Raw genomic sequence first — 27,209 nt, 5'->3', positions numbered from 1 at the left:
TCTCCTTTCCTCAAGCCCATAGAGGGAATCTTTTCCTCGCGGAGGTGGATGGTGTGTGACCACCAGGCACACGATCAGATGTCTCTCTTGGACATAGAGGATCTGCCGAAGGCTGCCAGGGATGGGTCAGAGATGCAAAAGATCCTTTCTCAGGTGTGTTGCAAGAGAGGACGCAAGGTGTGTTGTTAATGAGACTTGTGGTCAAATGCAGAAGGCACACGGTTGTATTTCTAAATCTGTAGCTGTCCCCTATGAATAGTGAGCGTGTAGTTTTGAATTACTTTAACTTTACTTTGTGAGCTTCAACTCATTCTATGCAAAAATGGCAAATTGTCTATTGAAGGATATTGAAGAATTTCTACTCCTCTACTAACTGTAATGCTGCTGTTCATCTGAGGACAGGCAGGCAGGGGATTTGCATACTATGAAATTGGCAAAATAATCCAAATCCAAATGTTAGTGCTTATGGATAATAGAATCCTCTCTAGCACATTAGAAACCGGACGAGCACACATTTGCAGTGCACAGACTCAGCAGCGGATGGTGTGTCCATGTGAAGGACTCGCTGAATCCCAGCGCCTCCAGCTTCTCGTTCAGTCTGGTCCACAGCTGTCTCTCTTTCTGAGATGTCTGGCGCTGACGGTCCAAACGGCACCGCTAAGTTTCCAGTCCCGAACTACGAATGGACATATGAATATTATGACGACGAGGAGCCGGTGTCTTACGAAGGGCTGAAGGCAGACCGCTGTGAGTATCCCTTTGTGTGTCTCTCTGTAAAACTAATGTGAAGTTAGTGAACATGATCCGACGGGCTTACTGCAGCGCGAGCTCAGGTATTTCAGCAGCATGTTTCTTCATGTAGAAAATAATAATGATAATAATAATACGGACTTCATCAGACAAAATGAGCATAGGACACTTGTAGCATTTGTCATCCCTGTGCTGATGTTATAATATATCAAACTATGATAACAAATACTGTACTTGATTACACATTTGAGGTACTTTTACTTGAGTTTTTTCCATTTCATGTCAATTAATACTTCTTCTTCTTCTTTAGTTTTACAGAGTAAGATTTTACAGATAAAACATCTGATGAGCTTACAAAACATAGACTAGATTACACAACATCATATAAGATGATTACAATAAACTCCACTTCCTAATAACAATCCAATAATATTAATACAACTCACAGGAGCCATTTTTCTGCATTGTGATGCTATTGATACTTAAAGTGCATTTTCCTGATAATACTCATACTTCTACTTAAGTGACATTTTTGATGCAGGACATTCACTTGTAATGCAGTATTTTTTATATTGCAGTACTGATACTTTTACTTAAGTAAATGATCTGAATACTTCCTCCACCACTGCCTTTGAGTAGATGTTCTGGAAAATCACATCACATGTTCTTTATTAGTATATTCAGGTCTTCAGGTTTCCATTATGGACCCTCCATGAACTCTACCATCAGATCAGTCTGTCGGCTTTGTTAGACAAGACATGTTATGGCTGAATGTCCATGAAAGTTGCTGTGAATATTCTGTCCTCTGAGGACGAATCCTACTTAATTCAGTGATCCTGCGGCCTTTCCTCTAGTACAGCCCTTTCACCAGAAATGACCTACAAGATAATACATAATACAAACTATCGGCTGCCATGACATTTTCTGAGTTTCCAAATAAAGCCTTTGGATTGGTAGTTCTATCACTTATTCATTACTGCCATCCTTATTAAGCCATCTTCAGTCCCCAAGTCCCATGGTATCAAGGCAATGTTCACATACACAGTATAATATACTCTTTTATAGTGTGTCTGTGTCACTCAGTAGTGAGTTTATATTCACTACTGTATGTGTATTCAACTTTCTAGGGCATGGCAATGACTATTTCTACAATAGTCCTGTGGAAACATGTCTGCTGTGCTGTTACCTATACTTTTGTGGAATATTACACGTAATTAATTTAATATTTGTACATCATCCCTCTTACAGTACCATGATTACTAGGACTATGAGTTTTGTAATGAGGTTGTATTGTCATCATGATTATCATATCCTGTTTCTTGTTTTGTTATTTTGTAGACTCCATAGTGATCGGCTTCTGGGTTGGCCTGGCTGTCTTTGTCATCTTTATGTTTGTTCTGCTCACGCTTCTGGCAAAGACTGGAGCTCCACATCCTGAGTGAGTCACTGCAGCAGCACCACAACATCCACATGTACCTGACCTAAACGCAGATCTCGGCTAAGGTTACACAGTTTATTGAACAAAGGGAATTGTGCAGGGAGGTTGGGCCAGAGAGAGGGGTTCCTTCCTTAATCCTGGGCTGAGGGAAACGGAGAGGCTGCTGGCAGGCTTACGGACTGAGCAGACTGGGAAAAAGGTCCAGGCGGCAGACTGGGAAAAAGGTCCAGGCGGCTGGCAGACAAGGTGTTTCTGGCCGAGTGGCTAAACTGAGGCTTGACAGAGCCAGTCTGAGGCAGAGGAGAACACAGGTTCACAAACCGATCAGAAAACAAGCACAGACTTTCAGAAAGGCTGGTGTGTGACACGACATATGCGTTAGGGGAGAGCAGGAGCGAAAGTACCATGTTTCAAAAGTAACCCAACCGTATACTTGTTCAAAGTGTTTTTTATTGGCAATGTCAATCCATTTTATAACACATTTCTTCAACAATATGAAAATGAATATCCATTACATAAATATAAATTCTCAAAATAATGCAAAAATAGTCATGTTTCTATCCAACAAAATGTGCCTAAAAACATCTGGCTGAATCAGACCTCGGTCTGTTTTTCTGACCCTCATTCTTATTCTGTTGGTATAATACAAACATGATTCAATACATGCTGCAACACAAAGTCACCACATTAGCAGAACTCCTGATATATAAACACGATTTATTTTTACACTGAAAAACTCTGACAGGGCAAACTTCAGGGTGTGTTAAAGCACTAAATAACCTGTAGATCAATCATTACTGTGACGCATGAAACGAGAGACACAACTTGTAATTCGAAAAACAGTTTTCCGAAGATGGCCGCGGGAAACGATGACGAAATCATACGATATTTGGCAGCTCCATTAAGGTTTGCGTGCTGAAGGTGCTGTCACAGCTTGGACTGCAAATGTAGTCAGGGCTCGGAGAAAATCGCCTTGTTACTTTCGCCCCGGTTTACCCCTACTTCACAACGATCCAGCAGGGACTGGATGTCTGAGCCTCCCCTATAAAGCCGTGGCAGATTGCAGAAACTGGTCAGGTGTGCTGATGAGGATGTGGTTCAGGTGTGATAGGGGCCCGTAGCAGACACGCACATAGATCCCAGGCAGTGCAGCGAAAGGGCAGGGCAGGGCAGGGCGAGAGAGAGAGAGAGAAACAGAAACACATCAAGCTCCCAGCAGGCAACCAAAACATAAAGACAGTCGAACACTGTCCACACAGGGGTCACAGCCGGGGACTCCTGACATGAGCAGTTTATAGCTTTACATCTTCAGCGGGAACCAACTGGCTTATCAGGTCTGAGGGCCACAGACAGGATAGGGAAGTCAGGAGGCACTGACAGACCTACTGTACACATTGTTGGTTTTGGTCTTTAATGGGATTTGTTGACTATTAGACAAATATAGAACAACATCAGCCTTAACCTTTAAAACAAATATCTAACTGTGATCCCTCATCACAGTGCAGACACGTTCTATCAGCAGTTAAACCAGTGAGTGATTTTTTTATACAGTATGTAGCATTTGTAAGACTGACTAAAAATCGTTAATGGTTCAGTGTGTAAGATTTAGTGGCATCTAGTGGTGAGGGTTGTGAATTGCAACCATCTATCCAGTCTACTGCTGCCCCCTGACCTTTCAAAGAGCGTAGGACAGCTACGGTGGCTGACACAGCACAAAAGGGGTCTTTTCTGAGATAGCAGAGAGTGGCCAGTCAAGAAATTAGTTTCTTTAGGTACATTTATTAAGAAATGATATTTACTTAATTATTCAGTAAAACCATATTTTAATGTGACTTGGCCACTGACAGACAACATGGAAAATGTGAGCCAATAGTGTGAAACACTGTCACTGTTTCTGCACCACAGTCCATCATAAACCACACATTAGATAAAGTTTATACAAACATTGAGGGACACACATTCATTCTGTGATTATGGACCCTCGCCCAAACTGCCCGCCAACAATATCTGATCCACTGCCAGATTACGGTGCTTTAATAGCAGCAAAAAATATAAATAAGTAAATGCTTTGATAGCGGTGCTGAAATAGATCTCAGGCATGACAGCAACAGTTACTCACACAATCACTTCCTCTTTAGTGGTTTTGCCTACAAAATAAAAGTGCAAGAAGCTTGTTTACCGTAATGCTGTATTTGGAGGTGAGCTTTTACTGAATTCTGAATAACATTAAAAGAGTCTGTAGCCTGCTTGACACACCTCTGAAAGAGCCGTCAGAAAATGTGATTCCCCTAAATGTCCTCTGCCTGGAGATACTGGGGAAGTGCAAAAGCGTCCATAGGTTGATGGAACACCAATACACACTGCAGCACATCCCTTAATGCCAGCATGAGAAATGCTGCATAATCCATCTGTTGAAGAGAGAGAGAGAAAAAAAAAAGTCCAGAGTCCAGAGGTGGAATCAGTAGGCTTAGTTTTATCTATGGAGTGATACATCTTGTCTCTAAATGATCTTTGTTGGGAGTTGCACATGCTCAGTTCCTAGTTAAGGACTACTAGCCAATCAGAAGCAGAGAAGGGCGGGTCAGCGAGAAGCCGGTAAACAGCTCGGGTTCAGCCGTACGTGTTGCCGACCGGCTCGGCAACATGGACTGGAGCGAGAGTTTCAGAGCGGTGAGTTATTAATCTGTATCCATAAAGTTTTAACTGAGCTCTGTCTCTACATCACAGGAACAACTTTATGTCCACTGACTGCCTGGAGGGTAGCTAGTGTTTGGAAGGGAGAGGAGAGCTGTGTGCTGCAGCTCGCTGTTTTTCCTCAGCTGTTTTTGAGGGCGTGTCGTACTAGCTACTTGGTGAGCGTTATGAGGTGCATTTAGCTTTCATTCCTGTGACGTCACAGGGATGAAAGGGTAAAGGCTGGACTACAAACAAGCTGTTTAAGCATTTAAGAGCAGAGTTTGAAAAATCTAAAAAATACCATGTACAAGGAAGCTTGTACACTTTTTAAATCTGGGGTTCCACAACTGCTGCTTTGAAATATGTTAGTTTATGTTTTAGATATGTTAGAACTACACCTGCTGCCAAACTACTATTTATGGCCAAAAGTCTCCTTAACCTCCTTAAAGAGGCGAGGAGGAACAGTGTCAGTGGGACAATATAAGGGTTTTAGATGAGGGACAGTTTTAGTGAGATCTAAAAGTGACAGGGTTAGATCTGAGCATAGACTGTGTATATGAAGTGGACGTAGTCATCGTGACGTCACCCGTTGGTTTGTGGACTGCCGTTTTGAGTTTTTGCAAAAAGCGGCACCGGACAGGACCATATCTGGAAAAGACTGTGGAGCCAGCTTCCTTAGCTACGTGCATCTGTAATTCACGTTAACTGTCATTTTAACCGGGATGATAATTTTGTCTAGCGAGCAACAGTCTTAAAACTAAATGTACTCAGAGAAAATGAACAGTCAACTCCTAATAAGTTTTTTCAACGCCGCTGGTTAAGTTTACACAGTGCCGAGGGTACGAGTCACTATAGCCTGATTGACAGATTGCCATGGTAATGACTTAGGAATCACAGATAGTCCCGCCCTGAAGCATACTCTGCTTTCTGGTCTATTTTCCTATAAACAGGACCCTAATTTACTAAATGATCATCATGTTGTATTAAAGAAGACATGAAACTAGCGACTGAGACCATAAACTCATTAGGAAAGTGTTCACAGAGTCAATTATTCAGCTGAGAAGTAGAAACATTTTATCATTATTTCTTATGGTAAAATAGGACTATTGTCCTCTTCCCCATTTTATCTTTAAATCAATATAAATAAAAACAAGTTGTCCTCCAAAGAGGAGGGGTGGATGGTGGGCACCAGAAGGGGAAAAACAAGTTCTAAAAAATGTAACTATGCATGTTGATTTTTTTGTTTTTGTTGTTTTGTATCGTTTATTTATTTATTAATTTTTAATTGTCCTATCGTCTTATGTTTCATATTGTTGTATGTATATCATGTTGTCTGTTTCCAGTTTGCACAAATAAATAATACATTTTTTAAAATACAGGGGAGGCAGACTTACTCATAATGTTAGAATAGAAGGGTACTAAATATCCTTCGCAGGCTTAGAGAAGACTTTCAATGAGTGAAAGTAGTTTTGGAAAGGTTTGGAATAGTGACTGCTTCTTCAAATGCATAAAGACATGCACTGTCTCAGCTGACTATGGGTGTTCACTCTTTAGTTAAACCAACCAGATATTTTGATGTTCTTTCTGAGCCAGACACTGGTTTAAATGGTTTCTGGGTTACAATTGCCCCCAACTGTACCACCCCATGACAAGCTACCCTGGTAGCTAGAAACAATATAACTAATACTAAACATCAGAGTAATATAAATAAACTAATACAAGCAGACAGATCACAAATAAACTAACACCAACAAGGAACACAGACAGAAGCTAAGGTAAAACAGAACTCAGATAGACATGGACAAAACACAGAAGTACACAGACCAGGAGTGAACACTAAAGACATGAACGAAGGTACAGGACAAAGAACTAAGATATGAGACAAGACAGATACTAAGTAAGATGTGGATGAATGAAATAATAAACAAGGCTACCCGGAAACTAAAGCAGAAAGCTCAAAGTCAAAATGACTAAACGGATCATAACCCCACAACCAGACAGTAACAGACCAACCAGCACAGGAACACAGAGTAACTGGACACAAGAAATAACTGAAACTCAAAACACAGACTAACTATATAACAGATACTGGACACCGGGCAATAGACGGGACAGAACCCAAAACTCAACATACTATAAGACAGATACTAACAAGACTACAAATAACATGACTGAGAACCAAAACAGAGCAGACACGCCCACAGTGTGACACACCGCTCATGTTGTACAGATGCTGACTACGTAGAATGGTTTATGTTGCATAGCCAACGTGGAAAACTTTGGCACTAGAGTTCAAGTTGTAAACATAAAATGAAGCCTACTGAATCCATATCCTCAAGTCAATCTCAGTGCGCCATCTTGAAGGACATCTCAATTCCTAAAATGCACCTCGAGGATTAAGGAGGCACAAATTTGGGAAATGAGAAATGCCCTAGGAGTGAGACTGACTGTGCCGTTTAGTCTACAACATATACAGGCAGGCTTGATGTGGTAGATGATGAGCAGCTGGTACCTGACTCCCATGCACCTGTCTCCACTCCTGCAATTAAGCACAGAGACACAGAGAGAGGGAGGCATACTCTTGGGCCTGCAGAGGCAGCAGACCTGACAGGTATTCCAAATGTCCCTCTCCCCAGCAATGTTTTCCAGCTCCTCCTTAGGGATCCCAAGGCGTTCCCAGGCCAGATGAGATATGTTATCCGCCCAGGTAGATCCTCCACAAGAAAGCTTGTATCCGCAATGTCATCCTTTCAATTTGAAGTTTGAAAAATTACTGAAAGAATCAAACTTAAATCTTGGTCTGCAGGGAAAGCTAACGACTGGGCTTTAAACTGTGATTGTGGGTGACTCTGCTGTTAATGATGTAAGAAGCATGTGCAGTAAGAACACCAAAATACTCTGCTTTCCGAAGGATACGGTGTCTGACTTGGCAGAAAGAATCCTGCATATCGTGGCTGAACATCCTACTGTGAAAAACATCACACTGCACATTGGGACCAATGATGTTGTGAAGCAACAGTCTGAAGTGTTGAAAGAGGATTTTAATAATCTGTTGAACACAGTCAGCTCTTTGAATGCTGAGGTGTTTATCAGTGGCCCTATACCGCCAACCCGAAGAGGAGCTGAGAGATTCAGCAGATTGATGGCATTGAACACGTGGCTCTCAACGGCATGTGCTGTCCATTCAGTGCATTTCATCGAAAACTTTTACTTTCTGTGGGACCGCAGACATCTTTTTAAGGCAGATGGACTTCGTCTTAACAAGTCAGGAGTAAAATTGTTCAGCTCCAACCTGTTTTACTTTCTGCATCACTCATCTGTTCTCCCTGCCAAGGACAAGAGACAAGAGGAATCTAAACAAGAAGAACACATAACACAACATGCCAGAAACCTTGAAGGAGAGCCACCTCAGCCCCCGCCGAAAGAGAGCTCTGATCACGGGAGACATCTGAGCCAAGAGGAAGAGCCTCCACCTCCCTCACTGAAAACCAACAGTGAGGATTCACTATCTTTACCCCCCCAATCCCCATCCAGGTCACCCTTATCTCCAGACACCCTTTCTCCCCTCTCCCCCCAGTTGGACTTCACTGATCACATGGAAGACCTGGTTAGAGCCTGGACAACATTTACTCCCCGCACCTTCCCTCGCTCCACTCCCATTTTCTCTACTATAAACCCCCACTCACCGTCCACCTCCACCACTGGTTCTAAGTCCTCCAGGTTTAACACGTGTTACAAATACAGCGCCCAACGCCCAACCCGTCCTCCCGCTCCGCAATGGCGAAAAAGCCCAGTAAGGTCTGTCAGATATGTGCTGGGTCCAGGCTACAAGGAAAATAGCACTCATGACTCTTCCCAGGACAAGCCGGGGCCCAGTGTGCTGATAGTCTTCTCCATCCCTGTCTTGATAGGTAACAGAAAAAGCATGGTGAATGTGTTAACAGGAAGCACTCAACATATCCTGCAAATTTAGTGTTAATTCCTCATCAGCCGCAGCCTGTGAAAAAGTGGGCCAGATAATGTTTTTAACACACTAAAATTAGCTTTGTTAAACGTTAGGTCTTTGGCAGGAAAAACATTTTTAATCAATGATTTTATAATCACTCACAATCTTAATTTCAAGTTTTTAACTGAAACTTGGTTGGACCAAGATAACAGTGCAGCTGCAGCAGGAGCTCCTTATCGAGTCTACCCCTCCCAACTTCAGTTTCATGAGTGAAGCTAGAGTGCATAAGAGAGGAGGTGGAGTTGCCATTTTGTTTAATGACTCCCTCCAATGCAAAAAGATGTCTTATGGGAATTTTGCTTCTATTGAATATGTAGCTCTTCAGCTGAATTCCTCTTCTCGAGCTATTTTTCTAAATATCTACAGGCCCCCTAAATACTGTGCAAACTTTTTCAATGACTTTGGTGAACTGCTGTCTATAATCTGTATTGACTTTGACTGTGTGGTTATTGTTGGTGATTTTAACAGGAAGGATTTAAAAGTGCTGTCCAGCAGATTGACTGGGATCACATATTGTGAAATGGACTGTGAATCTTTTGTAGCGACAATTGAGAGAACAATTAAAATTTTAGCTGTAAAGTTAAACACAAAGACAATAAAAACATACTTCCCTGGATGAACTCTGACATACTCAAACTAATGAAAGAGAGGGATCTTGCGTTAAAAAGTGCAATTAAAACTAAGTCAGCTAGTGCTAAAAATCTGTTTACAACATTGAGGAATAAAACTGTTAAAGCTATACGCAAGGCCAAAGCAGATTTTTTCTTGACTATAATAGAAAATGCAAAAGGGGATTCTAAAACAATCTGGAACCAACTGAAAAAACTTTGTAGGACAGGACACAAAAAGGAAACAACTTTTAGAAAGTAAGATAAATGGACATATTACAAATAACACAAACAAAGTTGAAGATGCCTTCAATAATTTTTTCATTGAATCTGTATCCACTATTGCCCAAAGCTTCCCAGATGTTAGATAACAATCTAAATGTTTGTCCGATAAATAATTCAGAGCCAATCTCTCTGTCTTTTCTGTTCCATGTAAGCAGCAGCGGTCAGCCATGTGAGAAGCAGCCCCGTCTGCTTGGCTACATGGACACCAACCTCAACAATGGAGCCCCTCCTTCCCACCCTAGTGCTCTGGCCTCGTCCTGCTCTCTCTTCCAGTGCTACGTTTCCACTGAAGCTCAGGTGAGCTCCAGAGCCCTTTGGACCACAGCCGGTGGTGTGGATGTAGGAGAATCAGGAGGCTGCCAAAGGAGGCCCAGCAGCAGTCTAGAAGTAGGGGACGGGACACTCCTGCAGGAGCTAGCAGTGACAGGTAATAGGACGGAGAAAGAATACATCCTGCCGGCCCACTTCAGCATCCCCAACTGTGTGAACTCTGAGCAGAGCTCAACTGCAGGGGAGGACGACCTACTGCTGGGAGAGCCACTGCTGCCAATCATTCTGGAGGGGCGGGATCAGAGCAGTAGGAACCATAATGAACACATGAATTTCACATAAGCCTGGAGAGTTGAGAGCAGCTACTCATCAAACGTCAATGTCTTTAATGCTGTGTTTAGTTGGTCTGAAAAGCTGCAGACCTTACATAATGAACCGTTATGTTTTCATTACCTTCTGCATACACCGCAGGCCCTCGGCATGTTGCGCCGCCATGTTTCCACAGTAGCCCAAATGGAGAAACAGTTCTACAGAGCGCATTTCGTCACTATGATGAATTCATACCAAAAAGAAGAAGTAGCGTTAGTATTAGCAGTCGACTGGTTTATTAGAAGTAAGAAAAGAAGAGAAATATAAAATTTATTTAGCTCGCTTGCAAATGGAGGGGTGAGCGGTGACTGATGGAATCTTTTTTTCCTCCTTAAATTTTTATTGAAAAATAGAAATAGTGTACATGGGACATCAAGAAATAAAAAGAACTTTGATTTGTGCAAAATCACATATTGCATATACATGTAATGTGGTTATAAAGGTTAGTTTGCTGTTCATGTACAGTGAACTAAACATATGCGTGTTGTTTATATGCTCTGATAATGTTAATCCAACACATCTTTGTAGCAGCGTCCATGTTGATTCCACATTCTGACTTAAGAGCACATGAACACACACTGAAGTCAGAAGAACGACTTCACCGCTCGGTAAATGGGACCATCATGAATGCACCACGGTGCTGCTGGTTGCAATTCACAACCCTCACCACTAGATACCGCTAACACTTACACGCTGAACCTTTAAGTTATCCATACAAGATCCAAGGTACATATATACAAATATTTAAAACTAGATTAGAATAAAAATAAATATTAAAACATAATACAGTTACTCATATTAAACAAGTTAGTGGTATGTCAATGTGCAAAGCATAAAGGTTTCATGTCATTTATTTATAGTGGAGTTGAGGAGTCTCACAGGCTGAGGAAAGAAGCTGCTCTGCAGTCTGGTGGTACAGCAGCTGAAACCTCTATATCCCAGAAGGCAGCAAGGTGAACAGGCTGACCTGGGTGGGTACTGTCCTTTAGGTTTTACAAATATAGGATTTACTGAATGGGATAGTTGAAGGTGAGACAGAAACGTCTAGCAGGTAGTAACTCTCATTGTACAGCCCACATTTAATCACCAGGATATTTAGTTGCAGAGTCAAGGAAGTGCAAACAACAGCAGGACAACTAGTAAGACCTGACTTTGACTTTACACAGACTTAGGGCTGGACGATATGGGCAAAAATGTTATCACGATAAAAAGTTTCATATCTTTCGATATCGATAATTATCACGATAAGTATCAAATCGTTAATGCTTTGGAGTTTAAGGGCTGATTTTAGCTCCTGAGTGAAAGTTGAAGAAACCTGATGGTTATTGTGGTTTATAGTCATCACTTGAGGCCAAACAGCAGATCACTTCACAAATCTGAGGTAGAACATTCAAAACTATTATGATAAAATCTTTGTCAACAAATATGCGTGAGTAAATTAAGTAATAGCTTTTATCAGTCCTTTTTCCTCAACAAAATAAAAATCTTAATAAAAAAATTAAGTCCTAATTAGTTTATTTTTCAGGTGAATAAAATCAAAGATTTATTGAATATTTATTCAACATTTGTTATATTGTTATTGAAAAAAATTATATTGCGATAATTATTGTTATTGTTTTATTGTCCAGCCCTACACAGTCCTAGTACTTAAGTGTCTGTAAAGGACCCTTAAATGAAAATAACTAACTGCAGTTAGAATAAAATAGGTACTGCATGTCGGTCTCAGAGAGTGTTTGGTCTTGGTGATTTGGTCTGAATCTGTTAAATAACAACGTCCCATTCATTTAAATATAACAGATGGAAATAAAAACAGCAGGGAAATAAATGTCCCCGGAAATAAATAAATGTGGAATTATTAAATAACAATTTAAACTAATCTTTTTGCCTAAATAAGAGTAAAATAGCTGAAATGGAAACAAAAAGAAAAGCAAACTGCTTAAGGGAGGGCATTCTGCTACTGGATAAAACAGATATTAAGGTTAAGGGTCTGTTTGCTCAGTCATTCCACAAAAAGGAACACAAATAGTACAGGGTACGGTCTAGACCTGCTCGGTTTGAAAAGAGCAATAACTTCTGTTATGAATGGGCTCTGTATCGATAAAACTGAATCCCAGAAGGAGTGTATTTTCTCCCTTCTCTGTATTGCTGCCATGTACATATTCTCAACCCCCTCAAGAGGCCCCTGGACTCTTGAGGGGGTTATTATGTGGTGTGGACTATTTTTAGCCCACACCACATAATAAAGACAGTATCTGTGTTCTGTTAGCTGTGTAATAAAAGTGTAAGATGTTTACTTTTATTTTTCACTCAAATCCAAAATGTCAGTTTAATTAAAAAAAAAAAAAGGCCTTGACCTAGTAAGGCTGTTTTTAGTTTCTACAAACTGCCTGATGAGTTGCATCACAAATGTGTCTACATTCAAAACCTTCCTGGTTTCTGAGGCTCCTGATTGGTGACTCTGTGCGTGTTTGTAACTTTCTTTGCTGCATTTTATTAATGGTATTGCTCTATACATACTGTATTCATTTAAATGTACAGCATGTTGAGTTTACCTGTAATGTAATATGTGTGGAAATAAATCTGCCTTACCGCCTTACTGCCCTACAACTCACCGCGCCTCTGCAGCCTGCGGAGCAGCAGTGTTACTTTGTTATACTACAGAATACATTTCTCATGGATTTATTATGATTGCATGTTGCCTTTGAGATGGATTCTGATAATCCCAGTTAGTGTAGGAGTGTCTTAGTCTGCTGCTTTTGTTTGGTTTTGCTCCTGCTTCCCAATGGAGACCAATTATTTAACTGAATCTCATTTTAAAAAGGCAGCTGATGTGGGCGTCCATCTGGCTGCTTCATGTCAGTCTCAGTATTACTGTATTCATGTAGAAGGGTTCACAAATTTCTGGATTTATATTTAAATGACTCTCTCCATGCAAAATATTTATCATTGTATATAAATGTAAAACAAACCCATAAATTAAAAAACAAAGGTTAACACATGTATTTCTGATCCACACACACACAAATCTTTCTAGTTTCATTAAACACAATAAAAATCCATAAATATAAACTCAGCAAAAAAAAAAAAAGAAACGTCCCTTTTTCAGGACACTATATTTTAAAGATAATTAACAAAAAACAACAAATAATTCTACAGATCTTTATTGTAAAGAATGTTTTTCATGCTTGTTCAATGAACCTGTGAAACGGTCGTTAAGACCCTTAGAGCATACAGGCAGTTAAGGTCACTTTGAAAACTTAGAACACTAAAGAGACCTTTCTACTGACTAGAAAAACCAAAGAAAGATGTCCAGCGTCCCTGCTCATCTGCGAGAACACGCTACAGCGACACAGGAAGGACAGCTGATCGTCCTCACAGTGGACGACCACATGCGACACCTGCACAGGGCCACACCAGATACTGATTGTTACTTTTGTTATTTTGACCCCTCCTTTGTTCAGGAAATCATTTTTCCATTTCTGTTATTCACATGTCTGTGAAACTTTGTTCAGTTTGTCTTAGTTGTTTGAATCTTTTTATGTTCATATAAATATTTCCATGTTAAGTTGCTGGAAAATAGAAGCAGTGAGAGTGAGAGGACATTTCTTCTTTTTTTATGCAGAGTATATGTATTTAAAAGTATTTGCAAATTTAATTAAAAACCTGTTTGGATGTTATAAACGGCTTGTCATGTGCATTTGTGTGTGGGTGTTTTGAGACTCCCCTGCTATGGCTCGATTCACAAATGCATTTTTATAATTATCTGTAGCAAGTAAGTTTTGGGGGCGTCATAATAATGTATTCATGCAGCCTGGTAGCTGATCTCCACAGGTAACTAGGGTTGGGTATTGTTTAAAATTTTACTATACAAGTACCAAACCAAGTACCCTTAAAGTGATACCAATACCAATTTAGTACTTCATTCGATACCTTGCATAAAATGTCACCTGATTGGTAGCTTATAATTATTTTTATTGTTGTTATGGACAAGCAAGGTTATCTATTTAATATTTTTCTTGTTTCAAATAACTGCTAGAAGTATTGGGAAATTTTATCACATCGCTCCCCATCCTAATTAGGTCATCCTCACTGGTAGTATTTGCCCATACGGGGAAAACTGCAGCTTGGGAGGCATTTTATATTTGAATGAGAGAGGAGTGAAATAGTTTAGTGACCAAATAAGATGTGGGAAACAAATTTTTTGTGTTGAAAGTTAATTGAAAGATCACCCCGAGTGCTTTTTTCCTTCAGTGGGGAGCCGCAAACCTCCGAAAATACGAGTCACAAGAATAAAACAAGAAAGCCTTCTATTTAAACAAGTCACTAATCTACGCTAAAGCATCCCCCAGCTGCAACCGGAGGCTCCGTCAGTAAAATCAGCTGATCGGTGACAAGTGATGTTAATAGCAAATACAAATATACAGAGAAGTGTTAACTGATACCAGAAGATGAAACCAACGGAAAGCCGAGCTTGTGGTGATAAACAGGGACGAACATGCCTGAGACCGCAGCCGAAGGTGAGCGGCTGTTAAAATCACGCTTGGACTCCGCGCGCGCACCTTTTTTATTTATAAAGGCGTGCTCTTCTCGTGTGTTGCTTACGTGTTTGGCTGTAAGCAAAATCATACAATTAGTCATTTTTTGCCGCGATCTGGTTACAAAAAGTAGGCCTAGGTATCGATTGAAGTACCGGTTTGACTGGAGACGTTTCGATTCTACTCGATACCGGGCTGTTTCGGCCGGAACCATAAAGGTACAGAGAAGCGATACCCATCGCTACAGGTAACGCTCCTTTAGTACATGATTAGATAAGTCTGAGTTATCAGTGAAAAATTTAATTTTAAATTTTACCTTTTAAGTCTTCTTTAGGCCTTTTAGTCCGAGGTTACTTTTCAAGTTTTAAGAAATAAATCGTGTCTGACGGACCTCTCCCTGCCCCGCCACTAATCGTTCAAAACATAATCGGACTCGCCACCGGAACCCCCCACAGAAATGAAACAGCTGTAACTAGATTTAATATTCAACTAGTGGTAAAATAGTATACTATTATATAAAATTATTGTTATACTAACTGTAAACTATTTGCTGATCCTTATACTCTGTATTTAATGTATATGTAATGTACATACACTCATGTATACTAGTTCCTCCTCTAGGTTGTGGATAATGTAGATTTAGCCAGAGCCAGGAAGCCAGTGTGCCAATATGAGCTCCTCCTAACCGCCTCCTGACAGCAACACACTCCCCTTCTTTTACATCTGTTTTACTCGTTATTGTTATAAATATTGTTTATCGATCAATTTTGTTTAAGTTGAGAAATACACATTTCAAAATGTCAGTATTTTGTGCATTTTTCTTGATAATCAAGCAAGTAGACCGTTTGTTCCATTATAATCGAATCGCAATATTGTCCACAGTAGTCGCAATATGACTTTTTCTCCAAATATATGATATATCTCAGTAGAATAAACAGATTCCCTTCAGTCTTGCTAAACTTGTTCATGCTCCCATGTAGATAAAAGCTTTTCATTTTAGTACCACACTTTTGTGGATATTTAGTAAGGCTACAGCAAATGACCGTCAGGACCACAACACCTGTTGCCACATTTACTATAAGGATGTAGCTGAGCTGGTTTAAATGAAGAGCCACTAGAAAGGACCTTATATTGGGATGTTAAGACACAGCTGGGAAAAGAAACGTGTTCTCTGTTGCTGAGCTGGGAATATTGCAGAGGAGAAGACACATTTGATACTGCAGTCCTATACTGTATGTGAGGGAGTTTGAGTTTACAAGCCTGATGTCAGCAGTTCAACAAAAAGATCAGCAACATAATTAAACAGGGGAGAGTTCTGTTCATTCTCAAGATGAATCTCAACAGACTGTAAACTAATAAAATGTCAGGTGCAGCAGCTATTTGTGTAAAATTCCATTTCAAATTTCTAACCCCACAGTTTGGGCTCTAACATACATGTTGTGTTATCAAATAAGCAATCTGACTTCTTAGCACCCAAAAGAGAGCCACAAATCCTTAGTTAATATCCGCAAGACCCTTCAGTAGACTATTGAAATAATAAACAGTGATCAAGGGTGAAAAAGGTGAGAAACCCACACATCCCCAAGGGTTAGCTTGATTAAATGTCTCATGTTCCAGAACATCATTGCTTTCCTAAAGCAAACTGTTCCATTACATTGTGGTTTTGACAGTATTAGCCTTTTGGATGGAACTATCAGGGTCTAGCATTAACATGAAGTTGGCACATTGGCCTAGGAGATCAGCTTATGTTGTAATCATCAGCAAAATGGTAACATTAGTAACGTTACACAAGCAGTCCCAGAGCCCAAATGTCAGGAATGTTGGAATATCAAGTATGCCAGCTAATGTTAGACTCCATGGAAATAACATTAACACCTAATGTTACAGCCAAATTGTGATGGCGACCGTTTGATAAACCATGACAACTCATCCTTAAGATCAGGGTGAAGTGGGATAGATTACTTAAAACGTTGACACTGTCTGGGGTAGAGAGTATGAAAGGAGAAAGTGAACGCAAGTTATCACAGTTAAGACTTTTATTTTTCACTACCCCTAAAATAACTTACAATAACTTAAATACAAAAATTGAAGCTAGCTACAAAATATCCAGCCAAACATCAGGAGCAGGAGCAGGATGTGTACAAAGAGATTCTGAGCATGCTGTTGCTTTATTTCTGTTTGTATGTGTTAACATGAAGTGTTGCTGATGCTGAGGCAGCTGCTGACGTGGACCAGGAAGCATCATCTATCTCTGACATGTGGTTGCTAATATTATACTGGCCGTCACTGGGAGTCCTTTCACCTGAACCCGGTCTAATGTGGAGATATTCATTATTGCTTATGGTGTCAAGCTTTGGCTTCAGTGCACAATTATCAGCACTACTGTTCACTGACGTGTCGGTCAAACCTTGTCTGTGCATTAACTCCTCTGGGTGAGGGGGGCTGTGATGGGGGAGTTAAGAGTGGGGAGGACCACTCCCTGTCTTTGGAGATGTTTCAGGATGTCCAGGATGGAGTCCAGCTCCAGACGGAACGCCTCCAGCTCTCTGCTCTTGTCCTGAGCCAGACGCCTCCAGCGCTCCACCTCTGACTGCTGATCAGCCTCTAGCGTCTGCCAGGACCCACCAATCACCTGCAGGGGGGGGGGGGGGCACTTTATGCTACATATCACCGTACTTGCCAAACCAGGGAGCCATTTAAACATTACCTTAAGCTTCATTTAAACAGTAACTTACCTGCTGCAGCTCCTTCTCTCTGTGCTGGTGTCTGAGCTCCATGTTGAGGATCTTCCTCTCGAGGCTACACAGGAGCTTCACCTCTGGGCTCTGAGCATCAGTAGCTTCCTTTAGCTCTTTCAGCAGTGTGGTCAGCTAAACACAAAGTGGGAGCAGTGAGTTCATGTTAAAACGCTAAACAAAGCAATGGACTTTTTATCCTGGTTAAATTGAAATGTGATAATCCAGCACACTTTCTGTGTTTATGGTTCAAAAGATGCTGGATGGCCTAAAATGCGCCTGACTGTGTCACTGTGACAATGCTGACTTCACTATTTGGAGGTCATGTTTCAGGTGGCATTCAGGTGGTTTATGTTTGCTAATAATAAAATCAAGACAAAACTTTATCACATGAGGGCTATTGCAATTAATCGAATTCGATTCGGCTTCCAACGATTAGAAAAACAAGTTAATCGATTTAAAACGATTAGGCCTATTTTTGTGCACACTGTTTCACAATAAAACTCCTTTTCGTCTTGTGTTATAAATCCAGCGTACCCTTTCTTTTACTGCGGCGCCCCCAACCCTCCCTAAAAGCCTAAACTCACTGTCAGCAGGCTGTTGCATGTTTACTTTAGCTTGAGCCGAGAAGACGGGGTGATAACTGCTACAACTTGCTGTTCACCGTTATCAGCTTCAAGCCTGTCTGTATTTTACACTGCAAAAATTAGCCTAGCGGCTAGCTGAATCTCCCAATGGGACGCCACTGTTCAGCGTTTTGTAAAATAACGAGGTGTTGTCAACTCAAATACTTCACCTCTGCTCCACTCCGTGTGTGTGTGCGCACTGACACACACACACAGCGTTGCTGTCTGGCTCGAAGATGCTGTATAAAGTTTAGGATATTTGATTCCTATTTCATTAGATATTTTGGATAATACATAATTATTTTTAAAACATGAAGCATTTCGTTTTAAAAGTTCAATAAATGCATGTTATTTCCTCAGTCAGTCAATAATTGTGTTAATAATTGTGATTTCAATTATGACCAAAATAATCGTGATTCAGATTTTTGCCATTATCGAGCAGCCCTATATCACACATAAATCCAGGAGACAAAAAATAAGCTGAAGTCTTCTGCCATTAAATATTTCTTGCAGGAAAAAGAATGGACCACCACCTGCTTCTGCAGAACATCCTCTCGGGTCCTGGATACCTTCAGTTCTTCTTTAGCTCTCTGCAGCTCTTTCAGCTGCTCTTGCAAATGTTTCACCATCAACTGCAATTAAATGTGAAGGTTAGAGCTACGGGATCATTTTCAGGATTATCTGTTGACATGAGACTGGTTGCTTTAGTGAGCCAGTACCTCCTGAGTGTTAAGCTTATTGGCCAGTTCAGCAACCTTAGAGGAGGAGTGTTCCAGGGCATGGGTGGCACGCAGTTGGTCTAACACCCTGAGGTGTTCTGCTTTCAAAGAGGACAGCTGCTCTGCAGAGTCCTCCTTTAGCCTAGCACATCACACCACACTCAGTTATTTCACATCCATGCTCTGCAGAACACGTCAATTAATGTGTTCACTCCCGACACACACACCTGCACAGCTCCTTCACGGCTTGTACAGCATCAGCCCTTAACGCCTCCTTGTCCTGCTCACTCTGCAGCTCCAGCAGGTCCAGACGCTGCTTCAGAGCCTCGTTCTCCTGCAGAACTTCTGAGATGTGACTGCCTGTCAAAAAGATGCAACAATAAAAGGCAATGGCAGAAACTGAGGCTCCCTCAGCCATGGGAGACCGTACAGAGCCATTAAACATATAGCAGACATGAGAGCAGTGATGCAAACTAACCTCTACCTTTATGTACCATTCAGTCTTTCACTGAGATTTCCTCATGACTGTGGTCAATTTCAGAAACAAGTGTGTATTTTTTTTTTAAGTAGCTAAGTTTTTGTAATACTCTATTGGTTTTTCATTTTTATAAGCAACAAAACAAAACAAAACACAAAAGTCCCACCCCAAACTAACAGTGAGTGATGCGCTATATATTTCTACATGTACATAAAATAAGTAAGTAAATAAAAACACGACAAGGGACAGGTAAACAAAGAGCACTTTCATGAAATAAGTGAAAGGACAAACAGTCCTCATCGTCCAGGGACAGATGGTAAGCTATAGCTTCTGTAAAAAAGAATGCAACGGTTCCCAGATCCTCCAAAACTTGTCCGATTAGTTATTAAGGTCATGAGTCAACTTCTAAAGAGGAATAAGAGCAGAAATCTGTGATATCCACATGTCAAACTGTAGGGATCTGGGGAGTTCGCAACCGCAGCAAGATACATTTTTTAGCCAAAAACAAAAGATTTATCAACAGACATTTGGTGTCCGTGTCCGAGAGCTTGTCTGGAGTATGGTTAAGTAGACACAAAGATGATCATTGATTCTGTCACATGACCAAAACAAGTGGATAAATATACCTTTGTGTAGATTACATTTATAAGAAAGGTTGGAGGTGTCAGGGAACATTCTCTGGAGGCGAACAGGTGTAATAAGTTTGGTTTAGTTCTGTTCATGTATAGAGATTGAAGTACATTTAGGGAAAACCCCGCTGCAGATCTTGTCCCAGTCTACATATTGAACATCACCTCCAGATCACGCTCCCACAACAGCTTCAGAGAGTCATAGCCTGAAGAATTAGAATAAAGTAATGAAGTATACATCTCGGAAATCAGTCCTTTGGGAGATTTGTCCAGAAGTATAATGTTTTCTAGCTCTAACAGTCTCAAGACGATCCCGCCTGTCCTCAAGAGAGACCCTATAAAGTGACGAATTTGGAGATATTTATAAAAATCTTTGCGGGGAATATTAAAATCAGCTGTGACTCTTAATCTGTGCTGGTAAATCTGGATTCAGAGCCAGGGAAGAATGAAGAGAGATGATAGGGGGAATATTCAGGTATTTCTTCACATCTTGCCAAACCAGTAAAGCATTAAAAACAATTATGTTGTTCTTGAGCTAATTTAACTGATCTATATTATTGATAAAAGTAAGGGAATTAAGCCTTCTGGATTCAAGACTCAACCATAAGGAGTCTTTCCTGTTCATAAACCAGTTGTGCTGACCAATTATGTACTTGTAGATTAGGCAGGGACAAGCCCCCCAAGTCCTTTGGCTTAGTAAGTATAGAGAATTTAACTCGTGCTTGTTGTTCCAAATACAGTGAGAAATATGAGAATTCAGAGAGTCTTAAAATAGGCAGCGGTCAAGTAGCACGGGAGATTTTGAAATACATAGTTCAATCGAGGGAGAATGTTCATTTTTATAGTGTTGATTCTCCCAAGGAGAGAAGTTGGAATGGAGGCCCATTTTGTCAGATCGTTCTTAAACTTTTGAATTAGGAGTGAGTAATTAGTTTCAAACAGATTATTTAAATCAGGACTGACAAAGATACCTAAGTTTTTGAAACCCCTCCTGGACACTTGAAAAGGAGATTGTATTGACATATCCTGGGGGATATTAAAGGGCGTAGCGACAGACTTCCCTGGGTTAATCTTATAACCCGACAAGTTTCTGAATGTGGCCACAGATTACCAAAACTGCTGAGATTGATTTCTCAGGTTTATTCAGATACAAGAGGACATTGTCTGCAAAGAAAGAAATAATGTGTTTTTCTTCACCTATTCTATCTCCAGATATATCAGGGTTAATTCTGATGTGCTGTCCCTTAAAATACCATTAATGGCAGGCATAAAAATTGGGTGAATCTAAGGCCAGAATTTCTCCTCTTTCCGGAATGTGCTATTGACAATCACAGGGTCACACGTGACATCCCCGTTCTGTGTTCTTATGCTATTAATTGAGCGATCACTATTTGGATTTTTCAGTTGGTGGGTAAGCAGGCGGTTGGACTTATTACCAAATTCATAATATTTCTGTTGAGTGTAAAGTACTAAAGTAAGTAAATCGCTTCTGGACGTGATGAGTATGGTCCATATTAAGTTCAGTCTTGGCAGCCACTAGTGCTGCCAAGAAGAAGACTCTTACCAGGTGAAGGAGCTGGAGAGTATGGTCAGTCAAGTGTGGGTGACTGTTTATGAATTTGCTCCACTTCTTTTTAAAGGTTTTTTCTGTTTTCCACTAAGGCTTTTTTCTGATGAGAGCTATAGGAAATAAGGTGTCCACGTAAGGGGGCTTTAGCTGCATCCGAGATTGTAGCAGGGAACACCGGAGAGCTTCTATTATCGAGCCAGACTCGCAATTCAAAAATGTAACTAGCTAGGTTCAAGGGTACATGTTGCCACAGCTTTAGAAAAATAATAAATGTAGAAAGTTTTAATCTGTTTTTTAATCACATACAATTGTAGTCAATAACAATGATACATGAGAATTCTCCCTTTTTTGAGAATAACACCACTGGCCAGTTTCACATTCTCTAACAGACCAGGGCTGTAGTACACAAGTCTGGTCTTTTGACATTTTTTGTCTGGACTTGGTTTCATGGGTGTTTGGATGCTGACTTGTCTCAGTTGTGGCTGTCGTTCACCAATAACAATGTTTGGTCTGGACGGGCTTTTTATTTTTGCCTTTCTTGCCAAGTGTCACTGGAAATGTTAGAGGCAGATTTGAAGTAGCACGTGTGGGTGTGTATGCAAGCATGTGAGCTTTGGCAGAGATAGAGGCGGACACATAGCACCAAAAACACCAGCAAAGGAAAATGCAGAAGCAGATTTTGTGAAAATTGTGTCACAAAACTTACATCAATATATTCCATCACAGTAAGAATGTTTAATGAAATGTATGGGGTTCTTATGTAGTTTGTATGATGCTTTGGGAATATTGTTGTTATCATGCCAATAAAGCTAATTTGAATTGAAATTGAATTGAATTGAATGTCCTGTTTCTAGCACAGAGCACAACTTATTCCACAAAGTCAAGTTTTGGTTGAAATAGTATGATCTGCAGAAGGCATGCAAAGGACACAGAGAGGAGGAGCAGTGCAGTCAAAAAACAATCCTAGTTAAATAAAAATCCACCGAAAGGATGGAAACCAATGAGAAAAGAGAGACATCCAAAACAGTGAAGTAAAAGTGATAAAAATTCACCAAAAGCTGAAAGGATGGAAAGCGGTGGTTGTGATGGCGGCTGAGGCACGCAAAAATCTGAGACATAATGCTTAGAAACAGAGCTACAAAAAGGATGTCCAGAAGAAGTTGAAAGTCAGTTGTTACATGGTTTTCATGTCAACTTGGGTCGCTGTTCTGGTAACAGAATGGGGCTCTATTTTGCATCAATCTCTGACACATTCCGGTGAAACTTTTGTACTCTAAGTGGTGTCTATTTTTGTTGATAATAAAAATGTTGGTAAAAGGTCAAGCTTTCTTATCGGCTTAGGCCTTGAATTTTTTACACCACAAGCTCTGCAATGCAGAAGCCCTGCTCACAACTATCAAAAAGTGACATGCAGACCTATTCCCATTATGGTAACACAACCACAGTAACCATGTGGCATATTAAAGAATCTCAGAAGCTAACAAGCCCTTTGGCTGGAAACAGCCGGTTAACACAGTCACAACAAGCACTGCTCCCTTTAGTTATTTTGTGTTTTTGGATATAAGGGCATATAAAACACATTTTCGCATGCAGAGGAAAATTAGCCCCAACAAAAGGGCCACATCCATACCTGTAAAGACTGTGGGCTGGTAGGTCTTCTCATAATGAGCAGCTGGAAACGTTTCTTCCCCTCCACGTGTCTCCGCTGTAGTAGCAGAACAGACGGTTTTGGCTGGTTGTCGTTTGGTCTCTGTAGCACATGTTTCTGGTCGTGGGTTGGGGACAGACAACATGCTCCGCCTCTCCTTCTGCAGTCTCTCCACAGTGCGGCTCAGCTCCTGAATGGTCCTTGTCTTGGTGGCGAGCTCTTGGTTCAGCCGTTCTATCCGGACACCAAATGCTTCCTCGGCTTGACGCTGGTGTCGGCCTGGACTTGGCTGGGCCTGTAGGGGGAAAGGTTTGCATCAGTTTGTACAGGCAAGATTTCATTTTCTGTCCTTGGGTTTGCTTAATCACACACAGTGCAATATATTATATATATATATATTAATTATATATTATTAATATATTAATAGTCCTATATTTGAAGCATCCACAGCAAAGAATCTCACGTTTCTGTCTAAAAGTTGTGTTTAATTAATACTCCTTTCATTGACACATGTGGTAGCAATGTAGGGCAGCAATGTGGCTAAGAAGGTTAGCCAAGAAAGCTTTTTTGCATTTTAATGACCTGGGTAGCACCAGCCTTGTGTTTGAGCTGCTGGTGGAGAGACTCAATCTGGTCCTGGAGGGACTTTTCCTTGTCCTGGTGGGTTTCCTTTACACGCTGCAGCTCCTCCTCCAGTGCTCGAACCTGCGACATCCATGGCTCGGCCCCAGCTGCTGAGTGTGTTGTTTCCAGCTGATGTTTCTGTTCCAGCTGCTGCTCCAGTCCTGAGATCTGCTGCTCATAGCGAAGCTAAACAACGCACACAGACACACGTGCTGAAGCCTTTCTGTTTGTTCATTTTACAAATCAACTTTTACCCCGAAAACCCCTGGCGGCTGTTCCGCCAGTGTGTGACTGTGTGTGAATGTTAGTTTCTGTTTGAGCACTTAGGCTCAGTGAATGAATGTGAGTGAATGTTAGTTTCTGTTTGAGCACTTAGGCTCAGTGAATGAATGTGAGTGAATGGTGAATGCAGATGTAGTGTAAAAGCGCTTTGAGAGGTCAAAAAGACCAGAAAGGCGCTATACAAGTACGGAGCATTTACATTTCTATAAATAATAAATATGAATTTCCCATGCTAATTGCAAATGGAAATATTCAACCTGAAACTACAGATTTTTGTGGCCACTTGAGGGCAGTAAAAAACAAGTTACTGACATCATCATTTTGTTTTGATATAATTTATATGGTGAACTTATTTACACATCCAGCAGTTACAGAGCAACATTAGCCTCCATTTGAAGTTGTGGAGATCTCCTTTAGCTCTGTGCTGGGTCTCTATCAACTCCTGAGTAAACATCTGGCTGTTCAGCTGCTAAATGCTCCACTATGTTCACCAACTAGAGTCAAACTGTGTCTGTCTGCTGTTTGGAGCTGAGCAGGTCGTGTACAGCGTTTTTTTTTTTGAGTGGCTTGGACTGAACCACACAACACTTTTCCAGTCATGATTTGCGTCAGCTAACGTTAAATGACTTGTCCACAGACTTTCAGCTTACTTTCCAGTTCACTAAGACTATGCTGTTATTGTGATGAAAGCTACAGTAGCAGGACAGTTGTGAGTATCGCTGTCTGGAGCTGCTGTGGCTACTCTGGGACAGTCTCGTCCTCTCTGCATGTTAACTTCATGTTAGCTTCCCAGTAGCAACTGTAGCGAAGGTTTGCTAACCCACATCTTAGCTAACGTTAGTTACATTACTTGCTGTGTCATTGTTTTCTCTATATTATGATGTTTGTCATGAAATGGATTTTCTCCTGAATTGCTTACCCTGATTTTAAATGTCACACTTTGCTGTCAATAGGAGTAAAAGTCTCTAGGTAAATGTGTCTTGTTGCTCAAGCTCAGCAAAGAATTTTGTTTCTCCTAAATACTCTTCACAGCAAGTTTGATAAATACAGGCCCTGACTATGAAACTTTAACTCAGTATTACTAAACCTTCACTGAGCATAGGTTACAAGCTTGCAGTGTAAAATGCTACTGTAATAATACTAACAGCAAATACATGATTAATATATTCTCCTCACACTGTCACATCATTTTAACAACTGCATCATACAGCAGAAAACTCTGTATTGACTTCAGTTATACCTTGATCCTGTGGAACTGTTGTTCCATGGCCCGCAGGCTGCGCTTGGCCTCCTCATCATGACTCTCTTAGCTCAGCCTCCAGACGCTGAATCCTGCGCTCCAGCAGGGCATTGATCCCACTGGGCGGGGACGTCTTGGCAGCCTCCACATCCTCTTGACCCCCAGCTGTGGCTGCAGCGTAGATCAGAGCTTGCAGGGAGTTTGGGTTTCTACATCTTAATATCTGCTCCAGCTCCTTCACCTGGTAAGAGAGAAAGACACTTAAACAGTGAAGAAACCGGAGCAGGAAGGGAGGGAGTGTAACAAGTTTGATTAGCGAGTGTGTTTGTTTGTGTGAGAAACCTGTCGCTCCAGGTCCTGCATCCTCTTAGTGTCCCCCGTTTTCTCTCTGGCCTTTCTCTGCTGCTCACTGCTTCTTTTGCCCACATCCATTTTCAGGTGTTCTACCTGAAATGCGGACATCCTGTCATTTCCAACACGGTAAGCAACGCTACTGCCCCACATCATAGCTGAACCTCCAAGGTCTCTGATCCTTCAGCAGCTGCAGCCTCACAAGGTGATGCCCACACAATAAACTGCAGGTACGCTACTGCTGACTGTACATTTACAAACATGTAACTACAGTAAATGGACAAATGATGGTTTCACCTCTGCTTCAGATTTTCAAATTGGCAGGTCTATGCTGCCCTCTCCTGGACAATACTGAAATGCAATGCATTACTTTGACTTCTGTGTCGTCATTTGAATTTTAAGTGTCAATGCAGTTGTTTTATACATTTTAAAACATCAATAATGTACAGCTACTACAAACTATCTAGCATTGTTAGAGTTTAAAGACTTAATGTTAAATGTATGGTTAGATCTCTGGTTATCTACATGCATGTAGAAACAGCAGCAGCAGCAGCAGCAGCAGCCGGTAGCTTCTTCAAACTTCACTTCACATTTGTTTTTCATCTGTTTTTTCCGGCTTTATTGCTAAAACATGTGTTACATATAACAGAAATCCAGTTACTGGAAAAGGAAGAAGGGGTTTTGGACTAAAAAGCGTCGGACCATGATCCACCAGGCCCAAAAAAGTGGACCAGGCGCCATGACGGATGCGGCAATCGCTCAGAGGAGGGGAAAGGGAGCCGGGATAGGAGCCATGTTGGCCCAGCTTGGACTTAATTCTGCTCTTAAAGGTCTTGATAAAATGGGACTCATGTCCTATAGACAAAACTAAAAAAATCTATAATTTGATTTCTGTGACACCATACTCAGTCTTATCTGGGCAACATTCAGCTATCAACTTTCAGATGTGTGGACAGTTCTATTTAATTCGTCCTCATCACCAGAGAGCAAATCGCCATGCAGTCATCCACAATAAATAGAACAGTAGTTACATCTATAAGTCTCCTTTTGGACGAGAGATGGAGTGATTGAAAGCGTGCAACAGACTGTAGAGCTGCAATTATGTGAGTAAAACGCATGTTGTAACTTTGCCAGGGCAGACAGCTGTACTGAATAAAACTGAGACAGGGGTTAAAACTACAATTGGGTGTTCACTTGCTCTTTAAATCCATAATGTTTTTGAATGATGTCATTGAATTCATCTGTGGTTGGACACTACGCTGAAAAAAGAATCCAGCAAAAAATCACCTGTCCACCTGGTATAATGGTGGGGAGCCAGGTTTTATTAAAGAGCAGGAAAACTTCACAGGAACCATGTTTTCATGGTTTAT

The 27,209-nt window shown here is 41.0% G+C and overlaps 2 protein-coding genes across 2 annotated transcripts in view; one reads left to right on the top strand and one right to left on the bottom strand.

The window, feature by feature from the left end:
- Window positions 1-354: 354 nt before the first annotated feature.
- On the top strand, window positions 355-11,921 carry LOC119898142 (melanocortin-2 receptor accessory protein 2A-like). Its single transcript, XM_038712318.1, has 3 exons — window positions 355-747; window positions 2,089-2,188; window positions 9,919-11,921. The coding sequence occupies exons 1-3, from the start codon at window positions 627-629 to the stop codon at window positions 10,373-10,375; spliced, it is 678 nt and encodes a 225-aa protein (XP_038568246.1). The 5' UTR covers window positions 355-626; the 3' UTR covers window positions 10,376-11,921.
- Window positions 11,922-16,955: 5,034 nt separating this feature from the next.
- The window catches only part of LOC119898141 (centrosomal protein of 162 kDa-like), a 35,167-nt gene continuing 24,913 nt past the window's right edge, over window positions 16,956-27,209 (bottom strand). Inside the window, 10 exon segments of the mRNA XM_038712317.1 lie at window positions 16,956-17,569; window positions 17,673-17,807; window positions 18,832-18,930; window positions 19,018-19,159; window positions 19,245-19,377; window positions 23,325-23,637; window positions 23,925-24,152; window positions 25,489-25,554; window positions 25,556-25,729; window positions 25,831-25,935. Of these exon segments, the coding sequence (XP_038568245.1) occupies window positions 17,357-17,569; window positions 17,673-17,807; window positions 18,832-18,930; window positions 19,018-19,159; window positions 19,245-19,377; window positions 23,325-23,637; window positions 23,925-24,152; window positions 25,489-25,554; window positions 25,556-25,729; window positions 25,831-25,935 (1,608 nt within the window). The 3' untranslated portion in view covers window positions 16,956-17,356.

This window comes from Micropterus salmoides, unplaced genomic scaffold (genome assembly GCF_014851395.1).
Source record: "Micropterus salmoides isolate LMB-PRFRI ecotype aquatic unplaced genomic scaffold, ASM1485139v1 Ms_hic_scaffold_11, whole genome shotgun sequence".
In the NCBI taxonomy this organism is placed as follows: Eukaryota; Metazoa; Chordata; class Actinopteri; order Centrarchiformes; family Centrarchidae; genus Micropterus; species Micropterus salmoides.
This window is presented reverse-complemented; position numbering and strand designations above follow the sequence as displayed.

What these genes read in the sequence shown, in the direction of transcription:
- LOC119898142 (XM_038712318.1), top strand. Translation starts at nt 627, where the DNA reads ATGTCTGGCGCTGACGGTCCAAACGGCACCGCTAAGTTTCCAGTCCCG. An exon ending in AGGGCTGAAGGCAGACCGCT is followed by an intron (nt 748 to 2,088) that starts GTGAGTATCCCT and finishes GTTATTTTGTAG; the next exon opens with ACTCCATAGTGATCGGCTTC. An exon ending in ACTGGAGCTCCACATCCTGA is followed by an intron (nt 2,189 to 9,918) that starts GTGAGTCACTGC and finishes CCATGTAAGCAG; the next exon opens with CAGCGGTCAGCCATGTGAGA.